The sequence below is a fragment of the Prionailurus viverrinus genome, chromosome A1 (assembly GCF_022837055.1).
Source record: "Prionailurus viverrinus isolate Anna chromosome A1, UM_Priviv_1.0, whole genome shotgun sequence".
NCBI lineage: Eukaryota > Metazoa > Chordata > Mammalia > Carnivora > Felidae > Prionailurus > Prionailurus viverrinus.
Window position 1 is genome coordinate 137,669,256 of NC_062561.1, and position 25,803 is coordinate 137,695,058.

The 25,803-nt window shown below is 38.2% G+C and overlaps 1 protein-coding gene across 1 annotated transcript in view; it reads right to left on the bottom strand.

Moving 5' to 3' along the window:
* MRPS27 (mitochondrial ribosomal protein S27) overlaps positions 1–25,803 on the bottom strand; it is an 86,825-nt gene that overhangs the window by 49,681 nt on the left and 11,341 nt on the right. The window contains exons 3-4 of the mRNA XM_047870247.1: positions 21,992–22,062; positions 19,676–19,734 (exon numbers count right to left, since the gene is read on the bottom strand). Of these exons, the coding sequence (XP_047726203.1) occupies positions 19,676–19,734; positions 21,992–22,062 (130 nt within the window). The remainder of the gene's footprint in view (positions 1–19,675; positions 19,735–21,991; positions 22,063–25,803) is intronic.

Genomic DNA, 25,803 nt, shown 5'->3' on the forward strand with positions numbered 1-25,803 from the left:
GATTGTTATGACTGTAAAGTGGTTCATTTTGAGTGAGCGCGGCCTAAAGGTGTGAAGAGAGACAAAACCCAGCCCTAGCAACTGTGTAATCAGGTACAAGGCTGCATTTTTCAGAAAAAGGTACTTTCCCCCAATTTATCTGTTTAGAAGAGGCAGTCTATTTCTTGTTTGCATAAAGATGACCTAAAGGCTATTTGAGGCCCGGGTCACATATCTGAGACTTTCAACCATCACTTGAGCCCCCCCACTACAAGAAGAGGAAAGACTGTATATTCAAATAAGGTATTTGAAAAATATTTCTAACAATTTAACAAGGTTATTAAACAAAAGAGAAAGGGAAATAGTGGAAGTTGAGCAGAGAAGTGGACAGAATTGTGGACTTCCTCATCAGATATTAAAACATATTCAGAAGCTAATTAAAACAAGTATGATGCTACTGGATGAAAAGGCAGATCAGTGGAACAGCAGAGTTCAGAGACAGACCCAAACTCAAACAAGGAATTAGTATATGCTAACACACCATAAAATATCAGCAGGCAAATGAGGGATTATTCAAAAAATGGCATTAGGATAACTGTGTAGCCATTTTTAAAAAATGTGGGTATATGTATGTATGGATCTGTACTTCATATAATTAAACCAAAATAAACTACAGATCAATTGTATATTTACATGTTAAAAATGAAAGCATACATTCACCGAAAGAAAATAGGGGGAAATTTCTTGGGATGGAGAATGTCATTCTTAGTTTGATGTAAAAGCCATAAAAGACTGATAAATTCAATCACATTTTTTAAAAAAGTCTACATAGCAAAAACTATCATAAAGCAAAATAATTTACAAAAAACAAAAAAAGAAATGAGAAAAATAGAAATATTCATCATTCAAAGCTATTCCCTAAACATTGAGAGGTCCTACAAACTAATAAAAGACCAACAATGCAGTCAAAAGACAGGATAAAAGATAAGAAAGTTCAAAGAAATATGAATGATCGTTAAGCATGTAAGAGTATGTCAACATCACCAATAAGCAAAAATGCAAACTAAAATTATATTGAGAAAGTCCAAGTCTGTTCAAAAATATGAACTCCTAATTAAAATGATCTTTAAAAGAAAACTCTAGGCCCATTCAGGTGACTTCACTGATGAATGCTATCACATATTAAAGAAATAATATAAATCTTACACCAAATTTTAGAAAATGAAAGCAGAGAACACTTATCAGTATATTTTATGACATCACATAATCCTAATGCCAAAACCTCACAAGGATATTATAAGCAAAAAAATTTAGAGGCCAGTATTATCAGCAACACAGACACAAGTATCTCTGACAAATATTAGCAAATTTACTTTAAGAATACTTCTGAACAATACATTCTTGAGAATTCATCCCAAGAATGCAAGGCAGGGTTAACATCTGAAAACCAAAGTAATTCACTATTCTAACAGAATGGAGGAGTAAACCCATATGATCATCTTTATCTTTGAAGAAACAATATTTAACAGAATTCAGCATCCAATTATGATAAAAACTGTCAGGAAACTAGGACTAAAAGTGAACTTCCTCAAACTGATAAAGGGCAACTATGAAAAACCCACAACTAACATCATTCCTAAAGGTGTGATATTAAATACTTCCTGCCAAGACTGGGAACAAAAAGCAAGGATACCTGCCTCCACTACGTTTATTCAACATTGTGTTGGAGGTCCTAGCTAGTGCAAATAAGGCAAGAAAAAGAAACTGAAAGGGCTAAAATTTGGGAAGATATAAATGTATTTCTATTCATACACAACATGACTGGATATGTAGAAAACACTAAGGAATCTACTACTAGGATTAATGAGTATGTTTATCAAGCTTTCAGGATATAAGGTCATGAGACAAAAATCAACTATTTCTAGAAGGAAAAATTTGGAAAACAAAGTTCAGAAAAATAACTTCACTTACAGTAACATCAAAATCTGTAAAATATTTAGAAATAAATTTAACAAAAGACTTGGAAGGTCTCTACAATGAAATTTATAAAGCATTGCTGAGAGAAATAAGATCTTAAAAAAAAAAAAAGAGTTAAACCGTGTCCATGGGTTGGAAGATTCAATATTTTATGATGTCATATAAGGTCCCAATTAAGATGCCAATTCTTCTTAAATTGATCTACAGATTTAACAAAATTCCAACTGGAATCCAGGTAGGCCTGTTTAAGAAAAATTGACCACCCAATTCCAAAATGTTTATGGGAAGGTAAAAGAACTAAAATAACCAGAATAATATTAAAAAATAACAAAGCTGAAGGACTTACACTATCTGGTTTCAAGACTTACAGTAGTAAGAGTATAGTATTACAGTAAGATAGACAGATGAATGGAAAACAGTACAGAAAGCAGAAACATCCATAAAGAAAAAAAAAAAAGAATACCCACAGTCATACCATATTCAAGAGTTGGTTTGATATGTAAAATGAAATTGAGACATAAAATCTAAAATTTTGACACTTTAAAGAAGAAAACAGAAGAATATCTGTGACTAAGGAGTAGGCATAACTACTTAGGACACAGAAAACAATAACCATAAAATAAAAGATAGCTAAATTAGATTTCATCAAAATAAAAATTCTACTCATCAAATCATGACATTAAGAAAACAAATAGAAAAGCCTTATATACTGGGAGAGAATATTTGCAAAACAGATGACAAAAGATACTGAGAATCAGATTTTTCACTGCCGGAAGAAAATTACAAAATTAAAGAAGGGACAAGTCCACAAGGAAACTTGAATTGTTAGACTGGAATTGGAAACTTCAGGAAGAAGATAGTTTAAATATATATATATATATATATATATATATATATATATATATATATAGTTTATATATATAGATAGTTTATATATATATAGATAGTTATATATATTTATATATAGATAGTTTAAATATATATATTATATATATATATAATATAAACATAATACATATAAAAATATATCCACATGAATGGATACATTGATATGCTAGCTCTGTCCACTGAGAAAGTCTGGGAAAAATAGTAACTCAGTAGCAATGAGCACTTCCTATAAGCAGATTTTGACTTCTGAATGCCATTCTCCCTCTAAAAAGAACTGGGGCTCTTTAGAAAAATGGCCGGTTCCAAGGCTGGGGCAGGTATGGTGTAAGATGACATTAAAAGATGTTTTGTCTAGAAAAGTAAAAAATGCTCAAAGAAGGACAGAACATATCAAAACAATGCAAGAAGCAGGGTTTCCTACTCACCATATAGGGGACATTCTGAGTCTCAAAATAAGTAATGGATTATAACTTAGAGAATAAAATCAAGTCATGACATCTGGGAGATACCACCTTAATAAGGTGATCAAACTTAACATCACCAATACTGTAATGAATGATCAATACACATTGCCTGGTAAAATACACTGAGAACACAACATCACTTCTGTGGTACTTCTGTGGTACTCCTGTCCACAAATGCCTTCCTTCCTAGGAAATACCATAACTGCATAACTGAAATATCATAGAAACCTAACTGGGTGACATTCTACAGTAAAACTGGCCTGTACTCTTAAAAAATGTCAAGGTTAGGAAACACACATACACACACACATTAAAGCTGAGGAAGTGTTTCAAATTAAAGGAGACTGAAAAGATATATGATAACTAAATACAAAGTACAACCCTAGTTTGGATTCTGGGCTAGGACCCATAAAGAACATTAATGAGGAAACTGACAAAATTTGAATAGGGACTATATACTAGATCACACTCTTGTAGTCCTGCTAAATGTTCTGATTTTAATCATTGCATAGTAGTTATATAAGAGAAATGCCTAAGTAAAAGGTCAACTTATCAGTATTAGTAAATAATATCTGTGTAAATTGGGTATCTATCATTTAAAAAGGTCATCTTTCTTCTTCTGGGGCCTAGGTTAAAAAAAAAAAAAAAAAAAGCACATGCCAGCCATTTGCTATTGTCCAGCATTTGTTACAGGGCTGATGAAATTTATACCTATGCCCCTCATGGGATACAAAATAGCCATGCAACTGATTGTCCCCCCTCAAGCTCCAAGTTGCAAAATCAGATAGCTCAGCATTTAGTTTATATGTTAGTCTTTACTTCTTTCCCAACAAAACAAAACAGTAAGGATGGACGAAATGACATACAGGGAGTTTTCTCTGAAAATTTTAAGGACAGGAGAAAATGAGGGTGTAGATCAAAGGTTGGCAAACAAGGGTCTATGGACCACATCTGGTCTGCAGCCTATTTCTGTACAGGCTCTGGGCTAAAAAGAGTTTTTACATATTTAAAGGACTGTATACAGAAAAGAGCCATATGAGGCCCAAGATTGTTATCCTTAGAAAGTGGGTAGTTACTTGGGGCGCCTGGGTGGCTCAGTCAGTTGAGCGACTGACTTCAGCTCAGGTCATGATCTCACGGTTTGGGAGTTTGAGCCCCGCGTTGGGGTCTGTGCTGACAGTTTGGAGCCTGGAGCCTGCTTCAGATTCTGTCTCTCTCTCTCTCTCTCTCTCTCTCTGCCCCTCCCCCACTCATGCCCTGTCTCTGTGTCAGAAATAAACATTAAAAAAAAAAAAAGAAAGAAAGAAAGTGGGTAGTTACCTCACCCAAACACATATATTATCCTATCTTTCTGGGCAAGGTAGACTCTGCTCCAAGGTGGGCCAGTCCTATCTCAAGATTTTTCAAGCAGGAAGTAAGAAGGAATTATCCTCAAATCTATTCAAATAAATTTCTTAACAAATGTAAAAGTGGTTATTTTTCTGTGTGGTGGGAGAAGAGTTTAAATGCAGCTGAAGCCTCCTTATATACATCTCCTGATCCTATTCCTATCACATTGTCCTTCTTCACAGGTAAATGATATCCTCAACTCTTTTTCATTCTAAAGCGTTTTCACACTCTTACATTTTCTACATGCATCCATATAAACATATAAGCCAGGGCATTGCTTTGCATGTTTTCAAACTACCTAAATGTTATGCTGTATGATTCTTTTTTTTTTTTTTAATGTTTATTTTTGAGAGCATGAGCGGGGGGGGCAGAGAGAGAGCGAGAGACAAGGATCTGAAGGGGCTCCATGCTGACAGCAGAGAGAGCCAGATGCGGGGCTCGAACTCAAACCATGAAATCATGATCTGAGCCGAAGTCAGACGCTTAACCGACTTAACTGAAACACCCAGGTGCCCCTGTATGATTATTCACCATGCTTTTTTCCACTCATTACATTTTTGAGAGAGCCAAGCTAAGATGTACTGCTTTAGTTCATTCTTTCTCAATGCTGGATGGCATTCCATTGTACAAGTCTATCATGGTAGTTTCCATATGTGTATAGATGCATCTCTGGGCTCTCTCCATTTAGTTCCAAAAGTCTAAGACAACATCTCATTTTTAGTTACCATAGCTTTCGAAGTCTTGTTATCTAGTAGACCAATCATTTTAGTCTTTTTGAAAATATCTTAGTTATTCTTAGCCCTTTACTCTTTCATTTCCATTTCAGGATCATCTTTTCAGGTTCCACAAAAAATTTTGCTGAGATTTTGGTTGGAACTGCATTAGCTTATAGAAGAAATCTGAGAGTTAGTGTCAACTAGTTTAAAACAAATTAAATGAAAAGATGTAGTTGAAAGCCTGGAGGGAAATACACTAAAAACAAAGTGATTTTTCTTTTGTAAGTTGCAGCCCAATTTTCCAAAACACAATAGGCCACACAAATAGGAATTCTGAATTTCTACATCGGGGATGGGGGGGGGGGGGACAGTAAAATAAAATAAATGGGAATGTTGACAGCATTAAAGATCTTCAGACATTCTGAACTGCTCCTGTATACTCCAAACATCAGAGCTAACATCACTGGAAGCAGTCCCTCAATTTCTATCTCAACTGTTTAAATGTTCTGTCATGCTCCCAGCCCTCAGAGGAGACCTCTCCTTTCAGTTCCAATGTGCACTGTGATCACTGATTCAATAACATCTTATCGGACATCAGTTTTGGTGCAGGTTGTCCCTAACTGGCAGCTGATCACTTCTGGGCTTCTCTCCCTTCTCCACAGATGAGAAGTAGATGACTTTCTGCTGCCCCCTTCTGGTTTTTGGCCGCTGTAAGCTTAGCAATAAGGGTAGATACATGGGACCTTCAATTAGTTGTCTCTTAGGGTCAGAGAGTGTCTCCCCAAATTGTGATATCCTTTCCATCTGAGTGTTAAACTAGGAGTATTCATAAGCATCTATTTCTCCCTATCCCTGAGTCCTGATACTCTGCACCTTGATGCCTTAGGTGAGGGTAGTGACAATAGTGAAGGACTACTTAGCAACTGAAATTAGAGTTCAAAATGTTTTCCCTAAGGAGAGAGATTTGGGGAAGAAATAGTCCTTGCTCTTCAAGATGTTACAATGCATCATAGACAATATTAAAGCTAAAACTTACTGAGCACTGACCTACTTGGTCCCAAGACTGTTCTAAGGATCTACTCTAAAGTACGAGAATTATTTTAATCCCTATTTTGATGAGGAAACTGAGGGACTGAGACTATAAGTGACTAAATCAAACAGCTAACAGATGGCACATCTGGGATTCAAATCTAGCCAGATTGGCTCCAGAGGCCATGCTCTTTTCCTTTATTTATTTTTTTTAAAAATTTTTTAATGTTTATTTTTGAGAGAGACAGAACATGAGTGGGGGAGGGGCAGAGAGAGAGGGAGACACAGAATTTGAAGCAGGCTCCAGGCTCTGATCTGTCAGCACAGAGCCCAACGTGGGGCTCAAACTCATGGACTGTGAGATCATGACCTGAGCCGAAGTCGGACGGTCAACCAACTGAGCCACCCAGGCGCCCCTCCTTTTTTTTTTTTTTTTTTAACGTTTATTTATTTTTGAGAGAGGGACAGAGTGCGAGAGGGGGAGGGGCAGAGAGAGAGGGAGACACAGAATCCAAAGCAGGATCCAGCCTCTGAGCTGGCAGCACAGAGCCTGACGTGGGGCTCAACCTCACGAACTGTGAGGTCATGACCTGAACTGAAGCCAGATGCTTAACTGACTGAGCCACCCAGGCACCCCATTCATGCTCTTATCTACTATACTATACTGCTCCTCAAGTAAAGAAAAAATAAGAAATACATATTACTGACTAGTCAAAGAAAAAAAAAAAAAAACCAACTAAGCACCCCTGAGTAGATAAAAGAAAATTCTCTGGAAGAGGGTCAGAGAGATCATATTCAAACGGTGAAAATCAGGGCAAATTTATGGATGTAGCAGTATTTGGTTGGGACAGGCCTCAAAAGAAAGGTTGCATTTTATCAGAAGGAGATGGGGAGAGGCCAAAGAGAAGAAAACATGTGGTGCACTCAGAGAATAGCAGTCCATTTCTGGTTGGAGTGTGAAAGCCCTGTGAAAGTGTGCCATCCATGTTAACAGATAGTACCTGCTATTATCTCAGAAAATGGAGGGCTATAACAAGCTGTGTGTGTGTGCGTGTGTGTGTGTGTATACATACACACATATATATATCAAAACTCTGCATGGCTTTCATCAATGAAGACAAATGGCCGATCTGCATTTCAGCTCTTGGTAACATCCAACACAGAGCCATCTAATAGCCAGTGTGTCATAAATATACTGATTATGTGCTATACTGGCCTAGAGTTGGACAACCTGGTTTTATGTCCCAGCCTTGCCCATTACTAGCTATGAAATGTGGTACACCATGGGTCTTAAAATCAGCATTGCTATTAAAAAGAAGAACAGAATAGATCTCAAAATATAAAGTCTGTATGGTAAAAACAAACATAACTGGAAATCTATCAAGAAAATCATTACAGCATGGGCACCAAAGAGAATTCACATCAATTACTTCTAGTTCCTCAAGTGTCCTGTTGCCTAGACACATGGCATCTGAAAATACTTTGGAATTTACTTGCCAGTGGCCTCAAAACTCATGATGAAATCAGTTCTCACAAAGGTCTTCTTGAAACTTCTGTGTAACTATTATCTTTCCCTTAAATACCATACCAGCTCCTGAGAAAATTTCTTAATTATCTCTAAATCAAACTGCCTTACATGCAAAATCCTGCTGAAGACACTCTAAGCATAAGACATTACAGTTATGTCTTTGTCCTATAGCTATAATTTCTGCTACCTTGATAATGACTTTGCAGTTATGAAAACAGCCAAGAAAATGATTTTTTCTTCTTCTGATCAAAGGACTTTATGCTCTGGAAAAAAACAACTTGGGATATATCTTTTTACATGAAACTACATAACTTTTTTTAGGTTTAATCCACAGAGGGTTCAGCAGCTATCAAAATAGATCTATTTTGCTTTTAAATTCCATGTATATGCAAGGCATCAAGAATAGGTGCTTTGTGGGCCCTCCAGAGAAAGATAATAGGAAAGTATCAAAAACATACAAAAAACTGGCTTCCTGGAAAATAAGAGTGAATACCCAGCTTCTTATACCAAGAGATTTACTAAAAGTATTTACAAAGAAGATAGCAAATGAAGAATGTCACCCAAATCCAAAAGAGATTAAGAGATCCCCTACACTTTCTGTTGTTTATCTATATTCACTAGTTTTTCTATAGATATTCATAGTTAATGTGGCTGAAAATTCAACTCCACTATTTAAGTAAAGTCCTGGGTAAGAAACTAAACAAAAACCAGAATCTCAGGCTTTCAAGGTCTGAGGTTTCTGGTGATAAGGTCTAGCTTCTAGATCAATGGGATTGAGAAACACAGAATTTTAGATATGCATGGTGACTTGGGAAGCATCCAAGATCATTTGCTCATCCAGAAAGCTAATCTCCAGAGAGTTCATTAACTGGCTCCAAGTTACAGATCAAAGTGGAAACTAAATTGGTCCTAAAATCCATGTCACCTATTTCCTGCCATCCTGATTCCTTCAGGGTCTTTACACTTTTTTTTTTCATAATTATGCATTTTTTTACAGTTGTATCTGTATATGCTAGTTCTTTTCTGAGTTTAGTTTTATGTTACTCTGTTATAAGGTATTCAAGTATTCACTGAGTCTTTATGTTCTGCTTTATTCCTTAGGCTGCCTTAGGGCAAAGAACTGGCACTATGAGATACGTTGGTCTAACTGATGAGCCTGTGAATTGGAAGTGAGGCCTTCATCTGTAGCCAGTGCTTGGATTTGTTACGTGGCTCGTAAGAAATTGGTTAGCCTGCCTGCCCAAGTCTCAATTTCATAGACTCTGAAAATTAACAGGACTTGAGAGAATGCCTACTCCAAAATTTCCCAGCTGGCACTAGGACATCAGGAAGACCCCAACACAGGTATGTTTTCCAGCTGTTCTTTCTCCAAAAGTCTGTGACTAGTTCCTCTGAAACAGTTCAAATGTGGTTGGTAGATATAAGACGTGATACAGCAAACTCAGAAATCTGGACATGTACAGTAAAAACACCAAAGAAAAACCTACCATCTTGCTGTCTAAATCTGCTTCCGGTTCAATACTTCCATCAATGGACTAGCCATTTTCTCATTTACCTGAAGTTCCATTTTCACCTCATTTTTGATCCTTGTTTTGTATCATCACATTCAACCTGTCACTAATCCTGTTGATCGATTTTTTTCCTTCCTATGCGCAAAACATTTCTCTCTTCATTTCCACTATCAACTACCACACAACAGGCCTTTTATCACCTTATGCAGACAATTAATTTCCCTTTGACACTTATCCCTTTCAATCCAAAATTTACTGTTATTAATATTCCTGAAATACCTTTATTATGATATATACTTCTCAAGAATCTACTGAGGGACACCTGGGTGGCTCAATCAGGTAAACATTCGACTTCGGCCCAGGTCATGATCTCGAGGGTCATGAGTACGAGCCCTGCATGGTACTCTGTGGTGACAGCTCAGACCCTGGAGCCTGCTTTAGATTCTGCGTCTTACCCCCGCCCCCACCCCCAGTCTCTCTGTTCCTCCCCCGCTTGCACTCTGTCTCTCTCTCTCTCTCTCAAAAATAAATAAAGATTTTTTAAAAATTTAAAAAAAGAATCTACTGATAACTATGTTGAGGATCTTTTTAAAATTTTTCTTTGAGGGGCGCCTGGGTGGCGCAGTCGGTTAAGCGTCCGACTTCAGCCAGGTCACGATCTCGCGGTCCGGGAGTTCGAGCCCCGCGTCGGGCTCTGGGCTGATGGCTCAGAGCCTGGAGCCTGTTTCCGATTCTGTGTCTCCCTCTCTCTCTGACCCTCCCCCGTTCATGCTCTGTCTCTCTCTGTCCCAAAAATAAATAAAAAACGTTGAAAAAAATTTTTTTTAATTTTTCTTTGAATAATATATATCCATGATATGAAATTCAGAAGGTACAAGGGAGAATTCAGTCAGGAGTCAACCCAGGTCTTTTAAAAAAAAAAAAAAATCACCCAGGACTGTTCCCCCAAAGAAACCATTATTACCAGTTTTTGTGGGTATATATATGCCATTCCAGAGACAGTCTATGCATATAAACACATATACACACATATGTATCAAAGTACATATACACATATTACATTTACATAGAATCCACAGTGGTAACATAATAAAAAAAGTCTATACTTTTTTTCACTGAATGCGTTTTATAACTTGTTCCATTGGAAATATGAATAAAGTTTTCATTCTTTTCATTGCCCGTATTGTACTGCTAATAATTAATCACACCCCTGTAGATCAACATAATCTTTTACTTTTTTTTTTTTTAATTTTTTTTTTTTCAACGTTTTTATTTATTTTGGGGACAGAGAGAGACAGAGCATGAACGGGGGAGGGGCAGAGAGAGAGGGAGACACAGAATCGGAAACAGGCTCCAGGCTCTGAGCCATCAGCCCAGAGCCCGACGCGGGGCTCGAACTCCCGGACCGCAAGATCGTGACCTGGCTGAAGTCGGACGCTTAACCGACTGTGCCACCCAGGCGCCCCAATCTTTTACTTTTTGTAATGGATATTATTTCATAGGTGTGTGTGTGTGTGTGTGCATTATGTGTGTGAGAACACATCCTAAAACTGATATGGGATGCAAAGGACCTGAACCAGCCAAAATGATTCTGGAAAAGAACCGAGTTGGAGGACTTAGAATAGCTAATTTTAAGACTTATTATAAAACTAGAGGCATCAAGACAGTGTGGTACTGGCATCAAGATAGCAATAGAACAGAGGTCAATGGAACAAAACAGTACTGAAGTCGACTCACACATATACAAACAACTGATTTTCCACAGAAACTCAAAGGTAATTCAGTTCAGAAAGAATAGACTTTTCAACAAACGGTGCCGATACAACCAGGTATTCTTATGCCAAAGAATTACCTTTGATTCTTACCTCACACCATATACAACACATAACCCAGAATGGATCACAGTCCAAACTATGAGGCCTAAAGCTAGGAACTTAAAGGAAACACAGAAGAAAAATCTTTATGCTGTTGGGCTAGGCAAAAACTTCTCCACTGGTGGCAAAAGCACAATCCATAAAAGAAAAGAACTGACAAACTGGACTTCCATCAAAACTAAAAACTGCCCTCTGAAAATCACTGTTAAGTGAGCAAAAAGACACAACTATGAGATAAAGAATTCTCAACACCCACTAATAAAAACGCAAGCAATCCAATAAAAAGAAAAATAGGAAAAGGAGTTGAACAGTCATGTTACCAAAGGAGATGTAGACACGGCAGAAATGCACATGAAAAGATGTTCTACATCATGAGTCATTTAGGCAAAAATAAATTAAGACCACAATGAGATACCACTAAACCCTATTAATAAGGCTAAACGTGTTGGCAACAATGTGGAGGATCTGGAACTGCTGTTGGGATGGTAAGACAGTAAAACCACTTTGAAAAACAGTTCGGAAAATGTCTACCTACCATATGCTCCACCCATTCCACTCCCAGGTATTTACCACAAAGAAATGAAGGCATCGGTCCCTACAAAGCTTCGTACATAGATGTTTGCAGCTGCCTGGACTGCTATGGACTCCTAGGATGAGAGCCTCCAGGGGACTCATCACCCCGGAAAAATAAAGTACCTATCTAAGGTATCAGATCCCGCTGGCAAAGCTAGGTAGCATGTGTGGACAAAAGCCAGGAAAATACCCTTGAAGGTCACCCCTCTGGTATGATGAGGCCCCCAGGCTGCAGTGAGACTGGTCAGGAGTTAAGTGCACAGTCTAAAGGAGCTGAGGACACAGTTCTCACCCTAACTCCCAGCACACTGCTCCAGCGGGTCTTTGGCAAGGTGCAGACAGTGCCCCTGACAATGTACTATTCTCTATTGCAGAGCCATTAACAGTAAGAAACTGTCTCCTAGGCCTGTGGTAAGGATTAGCAAATAGGAAGTAAATAAAGCATTCGGCAATATTAAAGAATGGAAGTGTTTTTTAAAAATGCTGTTACAAGTCATTTCCCTCCTCTTGGGCTCTTACCCGTTTCTTAATAACGTTGAAACATAATGACACCTGGCAACAGGCTAACAGAAAAATCTCTGATTTCCTTTCATTGCTGTAATACACAATCTCCATGCCTGCAAAGGAAAATTACTACTGCTTAAGCTCCTCATCAGCTCCCACCTTCCCCTCTTTCGACAGACAGACACAGATTCTTACAACATGGGCCTAGGGTAGTGCGCTCACCTTCCAAGGAGCCACAGGGATATTTTTGTTTATTGAAAGAATGGAGCTATTTTGGACCGTCCTTTTTTAGACTGGCTGCCAACCTGAGACCTGGAGACATGCAGGCTGCCATCTGCCTCACCCCAGCTGTTGCTGACCTGCCATCCGTCCCCAACCACGGATGCCTGCTATCTGCCAGGTCAGTTAAGCAACTCAGGAGAGATGCTTGAGGCTAAGGTATGGTGTGGATGAACGTGTTGGCAGCACACAGCCTGCCACACTCACTACCTTGACTTCCACTCATTAATGGGTGGCAGGTCACTTCCCATGACAATACGGAGCTGTATTCTGAGGAAAAAAACCTTCTCATGCAGCTCTGTGACAATCTCTTCTTATTATAAGGCAATGAATTCAGTATTCCCCACATTTTTGCTAAAAACCAAGACTATTTTTAAAAAATGTTACATTCTTAAAATAGAGAGAATATGTTATGTACATCAGAAATTTCTATCACTTAGCCTTCAAGAATGATAATTGTGCTGCAGATTAAATTATCAGTTCTGATTACTGACACTCTGACAGTAAAAGGAACAAGTTTAATTTTATGCATGCTAAACTGCCATGGTCTCAAAAGTACCGGAAAGTCTAAATAAGACTTTAAAGATGTAATTTGCAAACATCCTTGGTGAAGAGGAAGATACACATGGAAAGAAGGAGTTTTTATGGCTTGACTTTGCATTCAATTAATTCAGTAATCAAATACCAACACAGGAATTGTTAAAGCTTGTTAGAACCATGAAAACAATGGCTTTTACTGATGCCACAATTTTACCAATGACATACAGTTTTATCTCCTGAAAATGGAGATTAGAGCCTGCCTCGGGGATCACGTGTATATATGTGGGCAGCACACATGGACTTGGGGAGTCCTGAGCTCAGAACTATTGACAAGGTAGCCTGAGAAAGAGACGCTTTTCACCAACTGATAAAGGAAAACTCTAGGTAAGCTCACTATAACAGAGTTCAAGTTGACAGATCTTAAAAGGGATCTCTTGTGGAGAAAAAGCTAAGACCACAGCCTCTAGAAACCAAGTACCATCAACAACCCAGAGACAAAACATAACACATTTCCTTCTATCTCTTAATTTTAATTTTCTCCTGCTTTACCATGCTCTATACTCTGGTCTCTATGGAATTCTTTCTGTCTCAGTTTCCTTGAAAAAAAAGCATACTGGGACCCTTACTGATAATATCTTCCACTGTGCAAACACTGCTGTTTTCATAGTACTGTCCCTCTGTTTACATTACATCCTTTTGGCTTCCCTTCTCTGCCTGGGTTAGACAGCCGCTTACGTGCATACCATCTATGTTGGCTGCTCTCAGGGAATCTCTATGCCTTAGTCTCGGCATCAGTAAAATAAAGATGCAAATCTAATTCTTAGGAATGTTCTAAGTTTATAGTAAAGCAAAGACAGAAAGACATTTTTCTTCCAATGCCGAAGAGAGGGTACATGGGTAGGAAACAGAAATTAATCCTATGCCCAAGGGACAAATATTTTGCTCAACTCCTTTTCACACTAACACGGGGCATATAAAACTCTTTTTTAGCAAATATAGAGCATAACTGAGCTGTCAGCTTCTTATGCCTAGCAGTCAGATGCCCTGTGAAGGGACCTTTCCTCTCAGCAGCCATTGGTTGCACAGTTACTTTTCTCCTCAGTGCCTTAACACCTCTGCTTACTGCTAAGCAGCATCATGGCTTCCCCCTCACCAAGCCCAGAGAACAGATGGGTGGCGATACCAAAACTGGGCAGAAGTATATCCTGCTCAACCCCGCCCCTGCAATGATCTCCTGCCTACAGCATCTCTGGCCAGTCTGCATCTCTTCACTTTCCCCACATCTTCTTCAAGCTCTGTGGAGAAGCTTATGAGACTGGCTGTATTTAAGCTTTCATTTGGAAAACAGCACACCTATAAACCATATGTTCGTCTTACTCTATAAAGTCTAAACTAAAATAAGAAAAGAAAGCCTTCTTTGTAAGAAGGAAAAAACAAAGACCTAGAAAATTTCAAAAGGCTCGGAGGAAACCTAAGCGAAGGACTTTTCAAACACAATCTCATAGCAGGGTTCTTGACATTTCTTTGTGGCATGAATTCTCCGGCAGTCTGATGAAGCTCATAAACTCCTTTTCAGAATGATGTTTTAAATGCATAAAATAAAAGCACACAGGATCACAAAGGAAACCAGTTACAGTGAAATACAATTATCAAAACATTAAAAAAATCCTTAAGATGTGGGAACATGTGCTTCTGTATTAATGCATGAATTAACACTATCTAGCAGTTTAATTCCAAATGCAATGTTAATGTATTATTTTTTTTTTTGAGAGAGAGAGAGAGAGAGAGAGAGAATGAGTAGGGGGAGGGCAGAGAAAGAGGGAGACACAGACTTTGAAGCAGGCTCCAGGCTCTCAACTGTCAGCACAGAGCCCAAAGCGAGGCTCAAACTCACGAACCACGAGATGATGACCGGAGCCAAATAAGCCACCCAGGGCCCCCCCAAATTTAATTTCTAAGCAGTGATGAGCATAATTTGTCAAGAGATCTGCAACAAACGTGTGAGATTTGAAAAATCTGCTTTTATTAGTGAGAAAGACACAGATGTTGCTTATAATACTGTGATCTGTTGCAAATATTCATAATTGAAGGAAATGCTAAATATTATTGAGAGTTTAGTGAAAATAAATACATAGTTTTATTCTCATTGAAGTTCATAGACCTCTCTACATTCTCTCCGCAGACCCCAACATATACATAAAGCAGTTGGAGGCACAGCTTCCCTGGCTTAAACAGAAGCAGAAACAGAAGCAGAGGGCTGGTGGCAGCATTGCCTGGCTTCTCTGTCACTGCCTTTTCCTCCCCAGCCCACAGCCCCGAGGGCCCTGTGAGCAATCAGCTCCAAGGCTTGTTGGAAGCAGCTTGAAAAGCACTCACAAAGAAGGTACTATTCGGCCTGTTGAGAGTACGAGTGCAATAGCACGCCTATGCCTATTTTCCCACTCTCCCAGCCGTATCTATACATATGGTGTGAACAGAGTATGTGGGGGATCGGGTTCTTCTTACCTCATTTTCTTTTCACTTTTTTATTCTCCTATTTTAATCTGGTTTCCTTTATTTTGTTATAGCCCACCAGTTCTTAGCATGCCTTCTCTTGTTTCTTACTGACGGATTTTGTTTATTGTACTTCAGTTCAGCGCTTGTGCTGTTGTACTCATTTTTACTCTTGGTTTTATTTTCCCATTAGATGTGTAGAATATTATCAGGGACTCTTTTTCTTGTCAACCTATATAGTGTCTGGTATTAACTGCTTTAATTACCTTTAGTTCATATTATTCCTTTGTTTAAAGCATCACTGCCCTTTCCTCGTTTTTGATTTTGATTTTGTTTGTTCGTTGTTGTTGTTTAATGAATGGTGGGGGGAAAAGCTGATCATCAGGTTGCAGTCCCCCAGGGGTCAAATAGGGGTGTTTGGATATTCTTTTCCCTCATACTCTCTCAAACGCAGCCTTTCTAACTCTCCTTAAAAGATCCCTGGGAATCTCAATCTTGAAGCCTCTGAACTTTTAAACCTGTGTCCCTCAGGAGAGTCAAAGGCTAAAATTCTCTCCTGGAAGGATAGAATGGTAACAAGCCGGCCTGTGCCAGCAGCACCCTGAACTGCTGGAACTTGTGCACCTGAGTCAATGGCAGATGCTCAGTCAGCCCTCCACTGGTCACACAAAGTTCCAAACTTCTCTGGCTCTAATACTGCTTACATCATCAGTGGGGAGACCGATCACTAGAAGATGGGAGAACGCAGCAGTTAGGCTCTGCTTGCTGAGCCTGACCCACATAGGCTGAGGCAGAAAAAGAGTTGAGCCAATGACAGAGGTGGCAGCCCAAAGTCCTGTTGTGGGCCCTACCCTCAAAGATGGTACTGCCTGGGGAGTGAGAAATCCTCCCAAGAAGCTGTCAGTTATTTGGGATTAAGAAATGGCTTCATTTCCTTACTCTAGACTGGTGATCATAAACTTCTCTAAGATGTCTAAAGTCATCCCATGTGGGGATGCCGGGCATCACAACCACTACATGCTGAAGACCTAACTGGTGGCAATACCACAGGCCCTTGGTGTCTTTTGGATCGACATTCCTGACTTCAATTAATGCAGAGAAACCTTGAGAGTTCATTACTTGTAACTTCTAATTTTGCTGAGGCACAACCTTTATATATTCTCTAAGGCTGGAAAGCAGGAATGAGACATTTAGCTAATGAGTGAATGTAGCCAACCTCCATTATCTACATCTTGATGCAGTTTTTTGGGGTTATACCTAGTCCCATACACATATAACAGTAATTTCATGAAGTCACAAAAATGTTTATTTCTTTAAAAAAAAAAAAAAGGCTGAGAAAAAGAGAGCCAATTTTCTTGGCAATGGAAGGGAGGAGAAACAACAGAAATAAAGCAATGCCATTGTTAGAACAATAGTTTTGTTTTTTTTATTGAAGTATAGTTGACATTCAATATATTAGAACCTCAGTTTTGATTAAGCAAAGGATGGGATGTCAAATTAAACAGTGACTCATCTTAAGATGGGTAAGAGTCTTCTATATAACCTATATGGAAACAGGAGGAAGAGTTTAGGAAACTTTCAAGTAAGAGTCTAGGCCTAACAAAACTGACATCATGAGAGGAATCATGATGGTCTTAAAGGCGGGACTTAAATTTCTCAGTTAAACTTTAACGTATGAGGAATGGGACAGTCTTTAACTTGGTCTCTATACTCCAGCACCTTGGACACAGCCTAGGCATGTAACAGGTGCTCAGTAAACACTTGCTGAATGTTGAATCACTGAAACCAGTTATATACTACAGAGGTACTTGTAAATTTGGGTTGTATTTCTTCCAAAATCATGGCACTGTGTCCCACAGGACAGAATTCTAAGAAATAATTTCTCTTTAGACATTGGAACTATTTTCTGCATTTTGCCATCAACAAAGCAAAAGAAAAAGAACTGGGAAGATGGTGGCCTGAATACACTTTCCACCACAGGCAAAAATAACTATCAAAGGAGCCCTACGGTGCCAAAGAACCACTAAAAAAGGCAGGGCTTACTCTCATTAAAGAATACATTTATATTTAGGAGAGCACTTGCAATTATGATTTCAGGACTAGAATCTAAAATTATGAAATGATTAAAGGCATTCTTAAATTTAAAATAAATGCTTTTAAGGGTGTCTGGGTAGCCCACTCGGTTGAATGTCTGACTCTTGGTTCCAGCTCAAGTCATGATCTCACTGTTCATGGGTTCGAGCCCTATATCGGGCTCTGAACTGGCAGCATGGAGCCTGCTTAGGATTCTCTCTGTCCCTCCCCTGCTACCACGTGCACACGCTCTCTCTCTCTCTCAAAAAAAAAACTTTTAAATAAGTATATTTCAGGTGTGAAATCTAATGTACTTAAGATTTACATTTGTACACAAAACACCAAAAAGGTGGCAGAATTTACCCAATTCAGAAAGAAAGAAAAAAAAAAAAAGGCTCATTACTATGTAGCAAAATCATGTAAAAGAAAATTGAATACATTTTCATTAATATAAAGAAAGCTTTAAAAAATGTACCTAGGGGATGCCTGCATGGCTCAGTTGGTTGAGTGTCTTACTTTGGTTCAGGTCATGATCTCAGATTCATTAGTTCAAGCCACGCATCCAGTTTGTTGCTATCACGGTGGAACCCGCTCGGGAGCCTCTGTCCCCCTCTCTGCCTGCCCCTCTCCCACTTATGCTCTCTCTCAAAAATAAAATAAACATTAAAAGAAATAATAAAAAATACCCAGATGGAAAAAATAAAAAACTCTCTTAATCAAAACAAAGGACAAATGGCAAATTCTACTGTAATGCTTACTAAGAACATTTTTTTAATTAACTTATATATTTTGAGAGAGAGAAAGTGCAAGCTAGGGAGGGGTAGAGAGAGAGGGAGAGAGACAGAATCTCACACAAGCTCCACTTTGTTAGCACGTAGCCAGATGTGGGGCTCGAACTCATAAACCATGTGATCATGACCTGAGCTGAAATCAAGAGTCAGGTGCTTAATCAACTGAGCCACCCAGGCACCCCAAAACATTTTAAGCGTCAGTTTGAATCTATTTTTGAAACCCAGGAATTGGAACAAATCATAAATCACATTTTTTAAATCACAACAAGGAATCACAATAAAAAGTTGTAAGGTATCATTTTGATCTGATAGATGAAACTATAAGAAAAAAATCAGAATTTATTTGACCAGTCCCTTATTTAGCAAGCTTTAGGTTATTCACATCTTTTGCTACCACAGATGGTGCTGTAGTGAACAAGCTTCTTTTTCTTTGTACACACAGGTTAGTGTGTCTGTAGTTCACAGTAGGATTGTTCACAGCTGTGGGAAAGTATGAAGCAAATGTGGTAATGTCCGTAAAGTTTTACAATATAGTGTTAATTAAAAATAGGTGCTGAATAGTGGATATAGACTGTACTTCCATCTGAATAAGAAAGGGAGAGAAGAGATATATAAAATTGTTCACCTATCAGACTGACAAAAAATCTCAAAGTGTGAAAACACCTGTTGGTCAACCTGTAAAAACAGGCCTTTCTACTCCCGTGCTGGCAGTAATGTCATCTGGTGAAATCTCAATAGAAAGCAATTTGGCAGCAGCTATTATAATTACAAATATATACACTTATGAGGATTATGGGTAAAATTACATGTGTACAGGATTGTTAATTACTATACTACACCTACTACAAAGAGACAGAGCAAACAACCTAAAGGTCCTATAATAGAGAACTGGTTTAAATAATACATTCACAATACAGAATATGATGCATATAAAAAATGAGGAAGCTATCTATATACTGATATGGAAATATCTCCAAAACACAAACTTAAAAAGGTGCTAAACATTATGCATAATACCTACCACCCTTTGTGAGAGAATATATAGTCAAATCAAATGGAAAACTTACTTGTAAAGGTAATACTCTGCATGGTCTATCTCTTCTCTAGATGAAATGTTGTCCACAAACTGAAAGACAGAAAAATAAACTTTGAATACAGATTATGCTATATATTGGACCTGATTCACACAATAACCTTAAAAAAGATAGGACATCCAGGGGCACGTGGGTGGCTCAGCTGAGTAAGCATCCAACTTAAGCTCAGGTTATGATCTCATGGTTTGTGAGTTCGAGCCCTGTGTCGGGCTCTGTGCTGACAGCTCATAGCTTGGAGCCTGCTTTGGATTCTGTGCTTCCCCTCTCTCTCTGCCCCTCCCCAGCTCATGCTCACTTGCTCTCTCTCTCAAAAATAAATAAACTTAAAAAAATTTTTTTTAAAAGATAGGACATCCATTTTATTCGAACACTGTTCCCATGGTACGGCTCCATTCTTGAAACCCTTTTGTGCTAATGCAAAGAACACACAAAGCCTTCTGTTTTTCTATGTGTAGATCAACCTTGATAAGAAAAACTGTTTGAAAACCAAACATGAAACTTGCCCAGAACGAGAGAGCTCCTCCTACTATGTTTATAATTAGTTATCAATATTTCCCTTTATCTTTAAATCCTGATATTTTCTCTATGTTCCAAACTCCAAACATGAGAACAGGTAGGTGAAAGGAGAAAGACTCTAATGGCTGAAAAAATATGGCCCAAGAGATGAAAATCTAAATTTAGAAAATGTAGCCTTACGACCATTTTTCCTACTCTGACCCTGCTATGAACCAGTCAACCTGTGATCCTTCCACCAACAAAGTCTTCCTTTGAACCATAAAATCCTTGTGTATGCTCCTAACTCCAAAGTAAAGAAACAAACAAAAATAATTATTCCAAGGATGTATTCTATCCTATAGGAGACACAGGCAAAAAGGATGGAGTAGGACAAAATGTATGTTGTGCCTAAAATTGAAACTTTATGAAGAAAAAAAGCAAAAGCGGAGAGGCTTTCTAAAAATGTCTAGGACTTAAGGATTTTATTTAGAAATCTCATTAAGGAGCAGATAAAACACAATTCAAACACAGGACTTAAAGTTGAGAACTCATTCTCCTGAGTGAGTGTTTGCTGTGTGGCAAAGACAGATGGTACAGCCACTCCGGAACTTAGCTGGTCCATCTGCATTAAAAGAATAAGGGCACCTACACTGAAGAATGTGAGACTCCAGTGAGAAAATGTACGTGAAAGCTCTTGAAGCTCTCAAGTGCTGCTTAAACAAGTATCAGGTATTATGGCATACAGAAATCTTATCCATCATGTAAGAGATGAGCAATGGCTTTTCAGTCCCCCTCTGAAAATTGAGGCTACACAATTTAGGTTATGACCTAGTTAAAACTGCTTCCCTACTAAAAGGAAAATATCAAGAGGCAGAAAGAAAAGACTGAGACTAAAAAGGATAAGGGTTTCTTTACTTTTCCTCATGTAAATTTAAAAACATCCTGAATTTTAAGGTGCCATTAATTTCTACAAAGAATTTTCACAATTAAGATCTCATTTTAGCATACCAGCCCTGTGGGGAGATACTACTGATCCCACAGTGGAAATGAGGAAATTGAGAGGGGCTCAATTGCCTAATGTCACAAAATGAATTCATGATAAAGAAAAGATCAGATCTACTTGAGGGAGGCAACAGAGAAAGACTTTGATGTCGCAGAGATTTGGGTTTGAAGCTCAATTTTTCTATTTGTGAACTGTGTGCACTTGAGTAAGTTATCAACCAGTCTGAGTCTTACATATAAAATGCAGTTAACAGTGCTTATCTCATACGGCCATTATGTGAATTAATAGAGGTACATTAAGAAGCTAGTACAATAGCTGGTATAGAAAGTGTTCAGTAACAGTTACTATCAATTACCATTCCTGATTTTCAGCCTAATATTATCCTCTGCTCCACTGCACTGCAGTATTAAACAGTAATATCCATTCTTTTATAGACTTTCTCAAATATCAAAATCACTTCCAATATTAACAAGTGAAATACTACTATTTTGAAGGGTGTATCAACATAAAAAAATCATAGTATCATAGAACAGAATATCATATCCTAGAAAAATTCAAATCAGATACACAACAATGATCACTGACATCAGAGTCTGGTAAATTTATTACTTTTTATTTCAGTTATAGAAATTTGCTACTTTACCACAAAATATCTATTAGTAACTACAAAAACATACCCTACTATGCAAGAGTATTTCCTATGAAAAGTAGCCTTTATTTACACAGCTTCATTTAAATAAAGAGCCTCTCATCCTCCTCCTTTGAAAATATAGATGTTTAAGTTTTCTTACCCGTGATATTGTTAAAGAACTAACAGGCAGCTTTCTCTCATATGTTTTATCCATTAAAGATGCTAGATCAGCTGTGAAGACAAAGAAGGAAAAAGAACGTTGTCAAATACACATATTTCTTAAGAAAAATCTAACAGATAACAACTCCTACCAGATGGCTGCCAACATTGTGAAGTCATTATTAAAACAGATGCTCTTTCTTGCTCTTTTTATAAATCATTTTTGTATAAGTTAGAAAGGATGAAGGAATATTAGTAATATTTTAAAAAATGGTTTACTTAACTGGAGTAAGGATTATTTTTAAAATCCTACCATATATTTAGCTTTTTAATTTTTTTTAACGTTTATTTATTTTTAAGAGAGAGAGATAGAGAGCACATAAGCCAGGAAGGGGCAGAGAGAGAGGGAGACACAGAATCTGAAACAGGCTCCAGGCTGTGAGCTGTCAGCACAAGCCCGACACAGGGCTTGAACTCACAAACCGCGAGATCATGACCTGAGCTGACGTCAGACGCTTAACCCACTGAGCCACCCATGCCCTCGACCATATAGTTAGCTTTTAAACAGTGGATCAATAAAGTACCTCTGGAAGGAGATAGAAGAAAGTGTTATCACTGACACTTTCCAGGGAAAGGAATTACATAGTAGGGAACCAAAGAAAGGAGATCCTTCGTTGCTTACACATTTATTCTTTTTGCATTTTGAACCAGGTAGCTAGCTGTATTAGCTCTTCAAAAATTTAAAGATTGGAATTTATGAAATGACTTTTACACATTTTCTGAACAAATCTGAGAGGCATTCTGACTACGTTTAGTAATTTTTGGCCTGAACTAATTCCTATTCTGGTTGCTTTGAGCAGAATACTTGGCATTCCTGAGATTACATTGTTATCTCAGAGTCTAAAAAGATCTGAAACACCAAGCAACATACTCTCAAAAGAATTATTTCACACCTTCTCATTGCTTCTCAAAGTTACAATATGTTCTTTCCCCTTCTTTCCTCTCCTGAGCTCATGGTTTTGTGTCTTCTTTCCCTGAGTATAAAATAGAAGCAATCAACAGAACTTCATCCTCCTCCCACCAGGTCTCCAAGCTACCAGCATCTATGCACATATACTCTGCCTTCTATTTTTTAATAAAGGATGAACTTTATCAAACAAAAAACCAAAATGACAAAAACCTCCCTTAACCTCCTATCTCCTTCCAGATAACTTCTCCGTTGCTCTGTTCCCCTCAGCAGCAAGAGTTCTCAAATCAGTCATCCCTGACACAACTATTACTACTTCCTTAGGTCCTTTCTTGAACTCGTTCAAATCAGGTTTTAGTTTCCATTATTCCACTAACACCAAAGACCACCTCCACAGTGTTAAATCCAACAGTTAGTATTTCATCCACATCTTACTTGACCTCTCACTAGCATGTTAACATAGTTGACCATTCTGTACTCTTTCTTCACTTTCTTGGGTTCCTTTGCAAAATCTCCTCTTACTGACTTCTAAATGCTGGAGTGCCTAAGTCTCAGTGGTAGACTTTTCACCATCTTCTCAGTCCCTGGGTGATCTCATGCCCTCCCACAGCTTTAATATCATCTATGGATTATTTACTCCATGTATATATGCCTACCCTGACTTCTTTCTGCCTGTAACTTCAGACTTGTGTTTCCAACTGCCGAGGTGACATCTCCATTTGGATGCCTAACAGGTATCTAAACATGGCAGGTCCTCTTAATTCTCCAACCTTTCCCTCAAACTTGCTTTTCGCATTTCAGTAAACAGCTATTACATCTACTGGCTTATTCAGGTCAAAAACCTAGGTGTCTTCCTCAACCCTTCTTTTTCACTCTATAACCAACTGTCAACAAGTACTAAAGGCTCTAGATTTGAAACATAAATATAAATATGTATTTTTTCCTACTACCACTGCTAATCTCACACCTCCCGACTAGTCATGTTAACTATTGCCCCCCCCCCACTTACAATCTAACCTCTACACAGCAGTCTGAGCAAGACTTTTAAAAAAAGATAAATCAAATACTGTCATTTTCTCTTCTCAACCAGCCAACAGCTTTCTATCATACTTGGAATAAAATCCAAAATATTTTCTATGACCTACAAATGCCTACATAAGCTAGTCTGTGTTTGTTTTTTGTATTTTCTGTCTTTTACACTTAGAAGAAGCAGAGGTAATCAATCAACAAGTAATTCTTGAAGACCTATTGCTGTGCATTTAGCCATTTTTTTTCCTCTTTCCTTTCCCTGGAGTAATGCTCTCAACGACTCAGTAGCTACTGGGGGAAAGCAACACAAAACCCTAAAAACCTGATATAATGTAAAAGTGATTACTTTTCTTACAACTACCTTCAAGGGATTGACACCAGGTAATTAAAGACTATTAAAACACGCACACATGGAGGTCTCTAAAACCTCTTCACATTAAGGCAAATTACTATTGTTAAACCTACTTGCTCAGAAAGGGATATTAAACAGCAGTCTCATGGTACCAAATCTTTTTGATACACGTTGGATTGAGTTGGCTTCTGTAGCGTGGTAACTCAAGATTCCATTTTAATCCTTCACACCAAGACATCTTCTTCAGTCAAGTGAAATTGGTTGGGGCCTCAAAAAAGCAACAGCTGCATAGCAAGCATCAGATGAATAACATTTGCATATTATAAGTCAGAGAGGGGTTTGCTGCTAAATATTCTATGTGACCAATCACCTTACACGATAGTGTTGGCGTGATGAATGAGGCAGAAAACTGCACAGAGCAGAGATGGCCAGGAAAGCTGGAGCAGCTGTGGCCTACAGAGGGCCAGCTCCATAGGCTTCTGGACCACGGACTTCAACACGGACTTCGTGTTTCAGTGAGGGGCCCACAAATGCCCAGGTTTTGTTCAAAAAAATGTGCCACAGAAGATGCCTTCTTCCCTGTCATTCAGCTCCTCAGGACTGCAGCAGACAGCTGAGGTCCACAAAAGCCATATGGGAAAATGCATCTTCATTTAACGAAACTTAAAGCTGTATAGACAATGTGAAAGTATGTCCAAGAAATGAAATGTATACTAGTATAAAATGCTCGTATCTGAAGAAAACAATACCATTGATGATTTAAGGTCATAAAAGATTTTATTCAAGGATCCTGCATGATTCCAAGTATAGGAGGGTACTTGTTCACAAACCCGGTTGAGGATTTGAATCACGTGCAGGATTTTAAAACTTTAAAACTTCAGGGGCACCTGCGTGGCTCAGTTGGTTAAGTGACCACCTCTTGATTTTGGCTTAGGTCATGATCTCACTGGTTCGTGAGATGGGACCCACTTAGGGCTCCAAGCTATCAGCATGGGATTCATTCTCTCTCTCTCTGTCGCTGCCCCTCTCCAACTTGCATTTTTTTCTCTCTCTCGAAATAAATAAACTTAAAAAAAAAAAAAAAAGAACTTTAAAGCTTCAGATTCCTATGCTTCACACCCAGAGAGCAATTTTAATTCTGTAGGCCTGAAGTGAGACCAAGGAAATACCAATTTTTAAACAAAGGCCCCAAGAGATTGCAATGCAACCTCATAAGAACTAGAGTGAATTATGTTTGAGAACTGCCATGGAGAGAACACAAAACACATCTTCAATATTGCTGTTAAGTTCAAAGATGATATTAAACTGAATTCTATTTCTGGAAAAAGGTGGAAAATAAAACACCTAAATAAAATATTTTTTAAAAATTCATATATATGACAGTTTTAAGTGAGAAATTATTAGATGGTTTTGGTTTTTTATGATTTCTATGTGACTGTACATGACTGTTCATCAGTAAACACTA